The sequence below is a fragment of the Lissotriton helveticus genome, chromosome 10 (genome assembly GCF_964261635.1).
Source record: "Lissotriton helveticus chromosome 10, aLisHel1.1, whole genome shotgun sequence".
NCBI lineage: Eukaryota > Metazoa > Chordata > Amphibia > Caudata > Salamandridae > Lissotriton > Lissotriton helveticus.
Window position 1 is genome coordinate 25124864 of NC_136071.1, and position 14906 is coordinate 25139769.

Consider the following 14906-nt stretch of genomic DNA (forward strand, 5'->3'; position numbering starts at 1 on the left):
GAGGACTACAAGGTGTAGGAGTCACATGTTATCCATACTGGTAGGCAGCATAGTTTAAGAATGCTTGGTCTGGAGAAGCTCAAACTCAGAATTTAAAACGTAACACCATGGCTGGGCGTTCTCTCTAATAACCAGAATTGATTTTCTATTCGGATGCACCTTTTTTTCCAACATCATCATAACGAAAGACTGGGGAAAAAAATCATAACGCTCTGATATATACCTTGCAGTTTGCATGCAGCTCTTTGATGACGGTTAATAGATCACTGTTGTATGATAGGATTTTAACTGCAGGTAACAAAAGGATCTCTCAGACAAAATCAGTAACCCACTGACCTATTTACATTAGAAGCACTGTGTGATCTGCATGGTACACGTACTTTGCAGCAGGCACATTAACCCACTGCGCTACCTTACCATGAGTCAAAACTTCCACTAAACAAACCTCCGATCTCTCTCTAAGAAGAACATTAATCACAGGTGTTATCTTGACATTTTTATTGTTGCCTGAAAATTGCTGGAGGCCTAGAACGTGGCACCAGGCGCTTTTAAATCCATAATATACTTGCAAACATGACACCCCCCACCGAAAGTCAGCGCCCGGTGCAGTAGCACTGGTCGCACTGCCCTAGAGCCGGTCCTGGAAAGCTCTATATAAATAGCAACAATACATACAAACATTCGCACACAAAAAACCCAGGTGAAGTAGATGATGATGCTTAGAGGCACATTCCTTCTCTAGAGACTTACATTCTTCAGCGCCGCCCTGACTGCGTAAAGAAAGGCATCCTCCACGTTCACCGACTCTTTGGCGCTAGTTTCGAAGTACTGGGCGCTGTGCCCTTTGCACCACTCCTGCCCCTGCCGCGGAGAAACCTATAAGAAAGAAAGCAGAGGGAAGTGTTAGGAATTACCCCCACAGCCTTTACTGAGAGATGGTTGAGACAAGCCTTCCCGATTACCTATCATGAGTTTTACGGGGTGGGTAACTTGATGAAAAGGGCCGGTGCAAGCAGTGTTGATATCCGAGATAGGAGGACACTTAGGAGTTCTTGGGGATCCAGGCACCTCTGGTCAGATCCTTCTATAATAGACTTTAACCAAAGTCCCCTTTGATGGGTCTCTCATCCAACACCCCTTTCCCCCGGTAAGGCTACTAGTGACTATGACAAACGGGTGTGCAGATTGAGCAGAGCAAACACGAGGGGATGATCGACGGAGCGCTGAAACTTTTCAGACACTCACCCCCAGTCACCGATCTGGGTTGAATCCATCATCGTTCTTTTGCTCACTTCTCCACCACAGTTCATACCCAGCCATATGCAAATCAGACTTGATTGAGCAGACCAGCTGTAGCTGGGCATGGCTATCGAAGCCGGGTTAACCTGAGACAAGAAACTGGACATCGGAGAGCGGGGTCATCCGGAGAGAAGAACAGCGTGGACCATGAGGCAAACCAAGGAGCCGCAGCATCCCTCTTATGAGGGGCCAGGCCACAGACTAGCCCACAGAAGGTTTGCTGGTAATCAACAACAAACTTTTAAAGAGGGTCAAAGGGGATTTTAAAGACCACACTCTGATACGGCCCCAACAATACCAAAAGACAAAAAGTGTCAGAGGGTCTGGGATAACAAGAACAAGAACGCCAGATGAGCGCCTGCCGAGGACTCCAATACCATGCTATTTATAAACTATAAAGACAAGGGTCACCCTTACACTAAACCCAGCAAGTGATCGTATAAGGATGCCCATCAGTCACCACACGGAACCGCCCTTCATCATTTGGGTTCCTTTCAAGACCACTGATGGTGTTATCTATTGTCTTTCCCATGGAGGGCTAAGATTGTAAAAACCCTCTCATGGTCAGATAGATTAACGTGGTTATGCTTCTCAACTGAGAGGATGTTAAAGAAGGGGACTGATGTCGTAGTGTAAAAATGAGTGAAAGAAAACAAGGGAAAAATGTGTTTGAAATAAAATTGGATGAGGGGGTGCTGAACGTGACTTTATTCTGTTGCTACCCACTCTACCAATATTAAAAAGTAGACAGAGACAACCCAATTAATCTTGGATCATCTAGATATATTCTTGGGTCAACATGTTTCAGCAATACTTGACGTAAATTGTCATTGCTTTCATCAGGACCACAGTAATCTGTTTGCTACTACGAACTCGTGCTCTTAAAGCAAAAAACAGAGAAGCCGACAAGAAGTACCGACGGAGAGAGCGGTGCTTCCCCTTTACCCTGAGCCGTGGCCAGGTGGGGTGAGGTCCATACATCTTCCAAGTGGGCAATCTCCAACTTGGAAAGGTGAAGCCACCGATACAGACATCTAATAGATACAGGTGATCTAAGTATCGGGTTTGAAATGTATTTTATAATTTTGAGCACTCTCTTTTTTTGCTTTAAGAGCACGAGTTCGTAGTAGCAAACAGATTACCGTGGTCCTGTCTACTTTTTAATATTGGTAGAGTGGGTAGCAACAGAATAAAGTCACGTTCAGCACCCCCTCATCCAATTTTATTTCACACACATTTTTCCCTTGTTTTCATTCACTAATTTTTACACTACGACATCAGTCCCCTTCTTTAACATCCTCTCAGTTGAGAAGCATGACCACGTTAATCTATCTGACCATGAGAGGGTTTTTACAATCTTAGCCCTCCATGGGAAAGACAATAGATAACACCATCAGTGGTCTTGAAAGGAACCCAAATGATGAAGGGCGGTTCCGTGTGGTGACTGATGGGCATCCTTATATGATCACTTGCTGGTAATCAACCAGCTGGGAGAGAAGGCAGTAGCTGGACTGGAAGGCAGCGTTGGTCCTGCATGCGGCTCCCAAAAAGTCAGCTATAGTCAACCCAAGATACTTTGCCGCTCTACCGTTTTGTGTCCTGTGAGACCCAGGGTGGCTGACCTAGACGCATGGTGGAAAGGTGCACAGAGGTTCTTTCTCCTGATGAAGGGCTAAGTGGCACATAATTTAATTGCCCCACCCCCTTGCCATCTAGTTGGCTGATAATGTACTTTTACCCAGGAACAAGCCACAACTTTTGAGAGACCGTTCAGGTCCAAAATGGCAAATTAAATGTTTCAACTTGCTTCAATCCAAACAAAGCAACTGCAACCTTGTTGATCAAATTCAAGGCGGCATATCCATCCTTGTGCAGCCCCTCATTAACACCTTCGATGCTCATGACGAGCTGAGCTCGTCATGAGCCACGGCGCTCCGGTTCTCATGACGAGCTCAGCTCGTCATGGCCCGTGGAACGCTCAGGTGCGGGGAGAATTCCCATCCGGTGCTGAGCGTTCCACGGGAGTCAATACACCTGTGACGAGCTCAGCTCGTCATGAGCACCGGAGCGCCGTAGCTATTGACGAGCTGAGCTTGTCATGAGCATGGGGGCGCTGTGCGCGCCGCCCTCCCACCCAGCACAGCGGGGGAATAACCCCCGCAGCGAAGGGGTTAAACGTTATTTTCTTTAGTAGTGTCATGGTAAGTATCTTTGCAGTTTATACAACTGAATTCCTTAACAGCTTCCAATATTCTTTAAACGTGATTCTTTATTAATTTAATCGAAGACATTCAGAGTACAGTCACAGACAAGGGTCTCACATAAGAGGAGAAAGAAGCATAGGAGAACATATCACTGCAAAGAGACTGATGCCGTTAGCTACAAAAAAACAGCGAAGACAGAAGCACAAATCCCATGCTACAGAGAAAGAGAAGGCGTCAAGGTCAAAAGCGAACGAAAGGGAGAAAGCACCAAATGTAAGACCAGGGGGTGCAGGGTAGTGAAGAACCACCTTAGATTCAAGCCTGGTGTTGCCAACCTACCTGCAGCCTTCGAACCATCGGCTGATCTGATCTTCGCTCTTGGTATAAGCCAACTACAGTCAGTCCAGGATCCTGCTGCGAACTAACATTCTAACCTATTTTTTGTCCTTATTTCAGTCTGAATCCCTTAACAGAAGAATTCAACCCATCGCTACCAACAAGTGATAATCAAAACTACTGCCCTTCATAGCTTTGCCATCCTTGTCCCTTCAGAGTTTCTGCAATCCTTGCCCTTCACAGTTTCTGCAATCCTTGCTCCTTCACAGCTTTGCCATCCTTGCCTCTTCACAGTTTATACCAGCCGTGCCCCTTCACAGCTTCTCAATCCATACCTGCTTCACAGCTTTGCCATCCTTGCTCCTTCAGAGCTTTGCCATCCTTGCCCCTTCACAGCTTTTCAATCCATACCTGCTTCACAGCTTTGCCATCCTTGCTCCTTCAGAGCTTTGCCATCCTTGCCCCTTCACAGTTTCTGCCAGCCTTGCTCCTTCAGAGCTTTGCCATCCTTGCCCCTTCACAGTTTCTGCCAGCCTTGCTCCTTCAGAGCTTTGCCATCCTTGCCCCTTCACAGTTTCTGCCATCATTGCTCCTTCTCAGCTTTGCCATCCTTGCCCCTTTGCAGTTTCTGCCAGCCTTGCTCCTTCAGAGCTTTGCCATCCTTGCCCCTTCACAGTTTCTGCCATCATTGCTCCTTCAGAGCTTTGCCATTCTTGCCCCTTCACAGTCTCTGCAATCCTTGCTCCTTCACAGCTTTGCCATCCTTGCCTCTTCACAGTTTATACCAGCCTTGCCCCTTCACAGCTTCTCAATCCATACCTGCTTCACAGCTTTGCCATCCTTGCTCCTTCAGAGCTTTGCCATCATTGCCCCTTCACAGTTTCTGCCATCCTTGCCCCTTCACAGCTTTGCCATCCTTGCTCCTTCAGTTTCTGCCACCCTTGCTCCTTTACAGCTGCGCCATCCACGCTCTTTCACAGACTATGCCAACCTCACACCTTCAAGGCTTCTCGCTGCGTTCAACCTTTACAGAGTCTGCCACCCTTGCTTCCCCACAGCTTCAGCCAATTTCCCCCTCACAGCTCCTGTCAGCCTAACTCCTTTACAGAATTATTTTAAAAATGAGAGCCCTCTTTGTCTCTCAGCAAAAAGCTCAGTCTGGTGTCAAAAACAATGGAAAGAAAGTCTCTAAGAACAGGAGTTAACATTATCTTTTTCTACCAATTCAGTCAGACTGCTGTCAACGGGGGAGGGTGGGGGTTGTTGCATATAACAGTCGGTCAGGTACCAGTCTGCCTGAATTGTTGCATATACCAGTCGGTCAGGTACCAGTCTGTCTGAGTTGTTGCATATACCAGTCGGTCAGGTACCAGTCTGCCTGAATTGTTGCATATACCAGTCGGTCAGGTACCAGTCTGCCTGAATTGTTGCATATACCAGTCGGTCAGGTACCAGTCTGCCTGAATTGTTGCATATACCAGTCGGTCAGGTACCAGTCTGCCTGAGTCGTTGCATACACCTGTCTGTCAGGTACCAGTCTGCCTGAGTTGTTGCATACACCTGTCTGTCAGGTACCAGTCTGCCCGAGTTGTTGGATACACCTGTCTGTCAGGTACCAGTCTGCCTGAGTTGTTGCACACACCTGTCTGTCAGGTACCAGCCTGCCTGAGTTGTTGGATACACCTGTCTGTCAGGTACCAGTCTGTCTGAGTTGTTGCATACACCTGTCTGTCAGGTACCAGTCTGCTTAAGTTGTTGCATACACCGGTCTGTCAGGTACCAGCCTGCCTGAGTTGTTGCATACACCTGTCTGTCAGGTACCAGTCTGCCTGATTTGTTGCATATACCAGTCGGTCAGGTACCAGTCTGCCTGATTTGTTGCATATACCAGTCGATCAGGTACCAGCTCGCCCGAGCAGTTTCATACACCCCTAATGGTCAGGTACCCGTCTTCGCAGAGATGTTGCAATCTCACCTGTCTCAGCAGAGCTGTACACCTTCACCTAGCAGCCAGGTACCTGTCTATCCCAAACTGTTACACACTCACCTGTTGATCAGGTACCAGTCTGCCTGAGCCTCAACACACTTGCCTGTCAGTCAGGTACCAGACTGCCCAAGGTGTTGCACACACCTGTCGGTCAGGTACCAGTCTTCCTGAGCTGTTGCATATACCAGTAAGTCAGGTACCAGTCTGCCTTAACTGTTGCACACTCAGCTGTCGGTCAGGTACAGTCTGCCTTAACTGTTGCACACTCACCTAACAGTCAGGTGCAGTCTGCCCGAGCTGTTGCACACTCACCTGTCAGTCAGGTACAGTCTGCCCGAGCTGTTGCACACTCACCGGTTAGTCAGGTACAGTCTGCCCGAGCTGTTGCACACTCACCTGACAGTCAGGTACAGTCTGCCCGAGCTGTTGCACACTCACCTGTCGGTCAGGTACAGTCTACCCGAGCTGTTGCATACTCACCTGTCAGTCAGGTACAGTCTGCCCGAGCTGTTGCACACTCACCTGTCAGTCAGGTACAGTCTGCCTGAGCTGTTGCACACTCACCTGTCAGTCAGGTACAGTCTGCCCGAGCGATTGCACACTCACCTGTCGATCAGCGAGGTCAGTTTTGTTTCCAATCACGACGAAGGGGAAATGGTCGGGGTCGCTGGGGTCTGCTTGAACCAGGAACTCCGTCCTCCAGGCATCAATGGCGTGGAACGAGGTGGGGGAGGTGACGTCGAAGACGATCAGACAGCAGTCAGACCCCCTGTACAGCGCCGCTCCCAGAGACTGGAAGCGCTCTGTCCCGGCAGTGTCCCAGATCTGCAAGAGAGGACAACCTGAGTTACTGTGAGACCCTGACCTATGGTCCATCCATGGACCACAGAGCGTCCCCAGCCGGGCTACCTCACTGTGAAGAGCAGGGGACACCTGTGACCCTTCTACCTCAATGCATGGAATACAGAACACTCCCAATCCTTCAAACCCACTCCATGGAATACAGACCATTCCCAATCCTTCAAACCAACTCCATGGAATACAGAACACTCCCAATCCTTCAACCCTACTCCATGGAATACAGAACATTCCCAATCCTTCAAACCCACTCCATGGAATGCACAACACTCCCAACCCTTCAAACCAACTCCATGGAATACAGAACACTCCCAATCCTTCAACCCTACTCCATGGAATACAGAACATTCCCAATCCTTCAAACCCACTCCATGGAATGCACAACACTCCCAATCCTTCTACACCACTCCATGGAATACAGACCATTCCCAATCCTTCAAACCAACTCCATGGAATACAGAACACTCCCAATCCTTCAAACCCACTCCATGGAATGCACAACACTCCCAATCCTTCTACACCACTCCATGGAATACAGAACACTCCCAATCCTTCTACACCACTCCATGGAATACAGAACACTCCCAATCCTTCAACCCCACTCCATGGAATACAGAACACTCCCAGTCCTTCAACCCCACTCCATGGAATACAGACCATTCCCAATCCTTCAAACCAACTCCATGGAATACAGAACACTCCCAATCCTTCTACCCACTCCATGGAATACAGAACACTCCCAATCCTTCTACACCACTCCATGGAATACAGAACACTCCCAATCCTTCTACACCACTCCATGGAATACAGAACACTCCCAATCCTTCAACCCCACTCCATGGAATACAGAACACTCCCAGTCCTTCAACCCCACTCCATGGAATACAGACCATTCCCAATCCTTCAAACCAACTCCATGGAATACAGAACACTCCCAATCCTTCAACCCTACTCCATGGAATACAGAACATTCCCAATCCTTCAAACCCACTCCATGGAATACACAACACTCCCAATCCTTCAAACCCACTCAATGGAATACAGAACACTCCCAATCCTTCAAACCAACTCCATGGAATAAAGAACACTCCCAATCCTTCAAACCAACTCCATGGAATACAGACCATTGGCAATCCTTCAACCCTACTCCATGGAATAAAGAACACTCCCAATCCTTCAACCCTACTCCATGGAATACAGAACACTCCCAATCCTTCTACACCACTCCATGGAATAAAGAACACTCCCAATCCTTAAACCCTGCTCTATGGAATACAGAAGACTCCCAATTCTTCAAACCCACTCCATGGAATACACAACACTCCCAATCCTTCAACCCTACTCTAAGGAATACACAACACTCCCAATCCTTCAACCCTACTCTATGGAATACAGAAGACTCCCAATTCTTCAAACCCACTCCATGGAATACACAACACTCCCAATCCTTCAACCCCACTCCATGGAATACAGAACACTCCCAGTCCTTCAAACCCACTCCATGGAATACAGAACACTCCCAATCCTTCTACACCACCCCATGGAATACACAACACTCCCAATCTTTCAACCCTACTCCATGGAATACAGAACACTCCCAATCCTTCTACACCACTCCATGGAATACAGACCATCCCCAATACTTCATCCCCACTCCATGGAATACACAACACTCCCAATCCTTCAACCCCACTCCCTGGAATACAGAACATTCCTAATCGTTCTACACCACTCCATGGAATACAGAACATTCCTATTCCTTCTACACCACTCCATTGAATACAGACCATTCCCAATACTTCAACCACACTCCATGGAATACAGAACACTCCCAATCCTTCTGCCCCACTCCATGGAATACAGAACACTCCCAATCCTTCTACCCACTCCATGTAATACAGACCACTCCCAATCCTTCAACCCTACTCCACGGAATACAGAACATTCCCAATCCTTCAACCCCACTCCACGGAATACAGAACACTCCCAATCCTTCTACCCACTCCATGTAATACAGACCATTCCCAATCCTTCAACCCCACTCCATGGAATACAGAACATTCCCAATCTTTCAAACCAACTCCATGGAATACAGAACACTCCCAATCCTTCAACCCCACTCCATGGAATACAGAACATTCCCAATCCTTCTACACCACTCCATGGAATACAGACCATCCCCAATACTTCATCCCCACTCCATGGAATACAGACCATTCCCAATCCTTCAACCCCACTCCATGGAATACAGACCATTCCCAATCCTTCAATCCCACTCCATGGAATACAGACCATTGGCAATCCTCCAACCCCACTCCATGGAATACCGAACACTCCCAATCCTTCAAACCCACTCCATGGAATACAGAACACTTCCAATCCTTCTACCACACTCCGTGGAATACAGAACACTCCCAATCCTTCAAACTCACTCCATGGAATACAGACCATTCTTAATCCTTCAACCCCACTCCATGGAATACAGACCACTCCCAATCCTTCTACACCACTCCATGGAATTCACAACACTCCCAATCCTTCAACCCCACTTCATGGAATACAGAACACTCCCAATCCTTCAACCCTACTCTATGGAATACAGAAAACTCCCAATCCTTCAACCACACTCCATGGAATACAGACCACTCCCAATCCTTCAACCCCACTCCATGGAATACAGAACATTCCCAATCCTTTTACACCACTCCATGGAATACAGACCATTCTCAATCCTTCAACCCCACTCCATGGAATACAGACCACTCCCAATCCTTCAACCCCACTCCATGGAATACAGAACATTCCCAATCCTTCTACACCACTCCATGGAATACAGACCATCCCCAATACTTCATGGAATACAGACCATTCCCAATACTTCAACCACACTCCATGGAATACCGAACATTTCCAATCAGTCTACTTCACTGCATTGCCAAAGGTTCCACCTCACTGCATGGAATACCAAACAATCCCAGATCTTCCATCACACTGCATTGAGCAGAGAACACTATGAATCCTACCCCACTCCATGGAATACAGAACATTCCAAATCCTTCTACTTCACTGCATGGAATGGGGAACATTCCCAATCCTTCTACTTCACTGCATGTGAGAGAGCGAAAAATTGAGAAAAATGTAGAAGTGCACCATATTTACAAGAACGTTGCATTATCTTAGCAAAAGTACATATAAGAGTGTAGAAGTTATAGAGTGCAAATATTTAGAGTGCCTAATTTGAATAGTAATACATGATTCTGTGTGAAAAGCTAATATAGAAGTGTGTAGTGATATTAGAATGATGTTAAAGTCTCATGTTATGTGGCAGTATGAATAAGAAATGTAATTCGGTAAACCATGAAATGTGTAGGCCACATGGCAATTCACAGAGAATGAATAGTGCTGCTACACTGTCACGAGATATGGACTTTAATATTGGTATAATCTGATGTATTACTAAACATAGAACTGAAATATATTTTATAGAAGAGTTTTACTTATTTAGTGTGGTAGTTAGAATACTGTTTAAACAAAGAAATTAATGTCTGCAGAATGTATAGGCCCGTTTCATGTAATCCAGATAGGCCTGAAAAGACAAAGTCATTTCTTTAGATCTGTATGGGCTCGTTAAAAGAAAGTCGTGCTAGGCACTAACTGTGATTCCTGGTACATGTTTTACGACCAAAAGATATGGTGGAGGTCGGAATTTGGGGCCCATAGCAGAAGTGTCTATCTGCAGGTGCGAGGAGCTCTAATCAGTATGGTGATGAATAGGCTCGTGTTCAGAGGAGCCATGCACAGGCCTGTAGGAGGTTTCAGGAATTTCTTGGGGGTGCTGTCTCGCCGGAGAGAAGCCTGGGAAGCAAGGTCAACTTTAACGAAGGGTCCAGAGGAGTACGAGTATGGAATTTGCCGCCAGAACCGACACCACGTGAGGGGCGTCCCGAGGGGCGTTTCCATTGGAAATGTGATTTTGTATTAGGGACAGCACCCCGGGGTGGAGTTAGAACAGAGGGTTTGAGGAGCCTAAGAGAGCGGATGGGTAGGCAGATAGGTAGACTGCAAGAAAACAACTTGACTCAGAGACTAAGGGAAGTGTGTGATCTTCTTTGGAAGTCACCACTGCTGACACCTTTTTAGGTTAAGATCTGTTAAGTAGGGATGTCACTTAGTCTAGTGTAGGGACAGTCTAACCAGAACTTTTCCTTTCTGTAAATGACTCTCAAGTTGCAGATCATAGCTATTCTTGCAACTCTGTTAACATTTGAATTTGCTTTAGTAATATTCTTTGGAAGATTAAGAGCATGTAGAGAATATTTGTTTATATTAGTACCTGTGTATCTTTTGAATCTTATGCTGAGAATATTGTATCTCCAGCTGTTTTTGGCTTTACAATAAACTTTTAAAACTTATTCTTAGTAAGTGGTTCTTTAGAGTGGTTTAAGTTCCTATTTGATTGATCTAGTAGTGGGTTGCCTTTTACTCAATGACAGGTACCAACGATCCAGTCGACCTGAGCTGGGATCTGGTAAGGTAACAACAGACCAGAAATCCCGCGTTAGCAGTTGGTAGCAGAGTGAGGATGGTTATCTTCTTGAGGAAGGTAACCTAGACTAGGTTAGTTTACCCCAAGGCCCCTAGAGATCGAGAGGTGGCCTGCCGAAGAAGGTGCTGACGGCGCGAGAGAAAAGCAGCAGTATCGAACGGGAGTGAGTATAACAAGGGTCATGCGTGAACAGATTGCGGTGTTTTGTGTTGTATTTGTATTGTAATGTCATGCGGAGTTGAATGCCTGTAGTATGAATGTGAGAAGGTTGTGAGCGCGCGCAACCTGGTAAAATCTTACGTTCGGGGTAGAGCTTAAGTGGTTCGGGTGTATCGAACATCCAGAGTAATTGTCGACCAGAGTAAGGAGGTCATGAGGTACCATTGACCGCTGCAGGACCGAGATAGGGGGAGTGTAAGAGTGAGTGTGTGAGTAACGGACGCTGGTCGAAAGTTACTGTGTGTAAGTAACCTATCAGAGAAGGCGATTGTCTGGACGTAAACGGAAAGACATTTCGTCAGTTAAGGTGACAATTACAGATAGACTGTGGGCGTACAGTCAAGAAAAGTGATCGCTTGGACGGAAGTAATCATTTTTCAGAGTATGAATGGGACGCATGCATGACCGCGGAGACGAGCTGAGAAAGGAGGGGAACTGCTGCGAAGGGGGACGAGTGACGTCGGCAAGAGCCGCGCTGAGATAGGGCGGTTAGTGAGGAGCCGCAACATGATAGGGCGGTTGGTGTGACGTCAGCAGAAGCCGCGACGTGATAGGGCGGTTGGTGTGACGTCAGCAGAAGCCGCGCTGTGATAGGGCAGCTAGCGAGAACAGTGCTGAGATTGGTGGATTGTCATCAGGAACTAAACAAACCGGAGAAAATAGAAATTTGTAGATTTGAACATGAAGTGTTTTAAATGTTTGAGGGATATTTTTAAGAAAAAAAGGAGAGAGTCTTTTTACGGGGAAGAGGCACCGCCAGAGGGTACACCGGCTCACTATATGGCAGCGAATGTTGGTTTACACACTATATTGTGGATTAGTGATTGGAGCAAGCTTACGGAAGGGAATGAGGAACTGCCGTTCCCAAAGTATGGGACGTTTAAGTTAGAGGTGTTACATCGGCTGAAAGCAACCATGTCCTCATTGAAACCTCCGCCTAGACCGACCCAGTTTGAGGCCCTTAACGCATGGATTAGGGCGGCGCATGACAGGAATATGAATAGGCGCCAAGAAAGGCTGACGCGATCGGTAAGAGCAGTGCGAGATTCCAAATGGGATGAAGACGCTAAGAGATGGAGGGTACAGACAATTGAGGTAGATAAGTTGTACCCAGTGGGAGAGGTGGCAGGAGAAAATAGGTTTATGGACGAGGATGAGGAGAGCGAGTCGGAGGACAACTTGATAAATAATTTGCTGATAGATAGACCGCCTCCAAACGTTGGGGGAATAGAAAGTAGGGGACTCGCAAGGGAAGATGGGGCTGCCATAGAGGGGTATATACCACTTCCTATATCGGAATGGACACCTACCAAAGGTGAGGAGATCCCACAACATAGTACAGTACAGAGAGTGGTTGGAAGGATTGCAGTGCAGAAGATGCCAGCATCTGAGAGGGCTGAGACCTATGAATTACCAGATGCTCTTCAAGTACCCGTTACCATAGGACCTATACGGTCGATTTACCACCCAGAGAAGGGGAGAGAGGAGGAACAGGTACAGCTAGACAGAGAAAGAGTTGAGATGGAAAGGAGGAATAACACGACAAATGCCTGGAGGCAATTGCCAGGACCAGTGACGTGGAACACCCCATTAGATACAACAGTGGGCCCCGTAATAGATCAGGGGGGTCAAAGAGGACCGATGGACCTGAGGGGACCACGGCCGAAAACCTATACAGAGCTAAGAGCTGACTTGAGAGAATGGGATAGGTCCACAGAAACACCGAGCAACAGGTCCAGAGTAGAAGCAGAATGGGGAAGTCGAGGCAACGGAACGGTATCTCACTGTGGGGCAAGTGAAAGCAGTCAGGAACGTGGGGGTCAAAGTCAAGAGAATAGAGGAGTTATGCGTCCTATGGACGGTAGAGACGGGCAGGAGCGAAATGGAAGAAGTACGGAGTGTGGAGAGATGTCTCGTCTTTTTGAAAAAGGTGGAGACCAAATGGTACTAGAGTACAGAGAGAGGTTTAGGTGCACTCATCACGCACCCAATGAGGATATACAGCACTGGAGTCGTGGGAACAGTGAAGGGTCTTGCCATGTGTCGAGTGTTCAGAGACCTCAGGCAAATGGGGATGAAATGGGGAATAACGGGATGTCTTGTCAACCACCTAGAGAAACCAGGCAGAATGGGGGATGTGGGACTACGAGAGGCAATGGAGTGTTTCATTATCCACCCAGAGGGGACGGAATGGCATGGGACCTGGAGAGGTGGGAGCATGGGAGGACTCCCCTTAACTCGCCTGAACCTAGACGTAGAACTAGGAGCTGGGATGGGAGAGAGATGAATGGACCTCCTAGAGATGGTGTACTGAAAGCTGAAGTAAAAGCCAAAAGACTCGATGTCACCAGCTTAAAATCTGATTTGGATGAGATCATAGATGGTACCCTACCCTTAGAAAGGATTGACTCATACGAACAGGATGAACTGTTGTTTATAGCAAAGGATGTTACTCGAAAGGCAAGAGCGATTCATGAGAAACTGTCTGAATTGGCAGACAAGTATATGGTAGATTTGTCCAGAACAAAGACGCTACAGAGTAACCATAGGTTACAATATACAGATCAGGACTTAGACGAAAAGAGAACAACTGGATTGAAAACACACATAAGGGAACTGATAACAGGAATAAGAGCATGGAGAGATCTGGACAAATGGGAGGAGAGGTGGTCCAAAAGGGGTACTGTTAGACGGAGCACGAGTGTGATGACTTCGGAGGGAAGGCTAATGCAGATGGAGGCATTCCCTTTGCGAGAAATATCGAACGGGAATTATGTACATGTGCCTTGGAGTAGAGGAGACTTGGCTGCATTTACCAACTCATTTCCGAAGTTAAGGGACAATCCAGTTGAGTGGTACAAGCAGGTAGAAAGGTTTGTGAAAATCTCAAAGGTATTGTGGATTGATTTGAACACCTTATTTGACATTGTTGTCCCAGGAGATTTGTGGACAGCATGCAAGGTTAGTGTTGAATGGCCAACTGCGGAACCAGAAAGGAATGCTCAGACTAATGGACCGTCAGAGACGGTAATGCTAAAGTATGAAAGGGTAATAACTTGGCTGAAAGATAAGGTGCCACCACAAGACATAGATTGGGTAAAAATAGACCGAACAAGACAGGAGCCAAAGGAGACAGTTCATGAATTCTATGAAAGATTGTTGAAAACATTCAAACAATACAGTGGGTTCGATGTAATGGACCCCAAAGATATAGGACAGTTTGTATCAAAGTTTGTTTTGGGGTTGAGATCTGATATTTGTTTGATGATTCAGCAACATTTAATTTGCTGGCAGAACAGACCACTGGATGAGATTTTGCGGTATGCGAGATATTGCAGTGATGAGATAGATTCCAAAACAAAGAAACTAAAGGAAAAGCTGATGGTGGTACAGATGCAGTCAGCTGGAAAGGGCGGACAACAGAAACAGGGAATGGTGACAATGGGACGGAAGTCGA

The 14906-nt window shown here is 46.9% G+C and overlaps 1 protein-coding gene across 3 annotated transcripts in view; it reads right to left on the bottom strand.

Annotated features, from left to right (window-relative positions):
- The window catches only part of LOC144785794 (ras-related protein Rab-7a-like), a 161926-nt gene that overhangs the window by 7052 nt on the left and 139968 nt on the right, over positions 1-14906 (bottom strand). For all 3 annotated transcript variants that reach the window (XM_078664605.1, XM_078664606.1, XM_078664607.1), the window contains 2 exons: positions 6433-6651; positions 751-876 (listed from right to left, as the gene is read on the bottom strand). In XM_078664605.1, coding sequence (XP_078520731.1) covers positions 751-876; positions 6433-6651 — 345 coding nt within the window. The remainder of the gene's footprint in view (positions 1-750; positions 877-6432; positions 6652-14906) is intronic.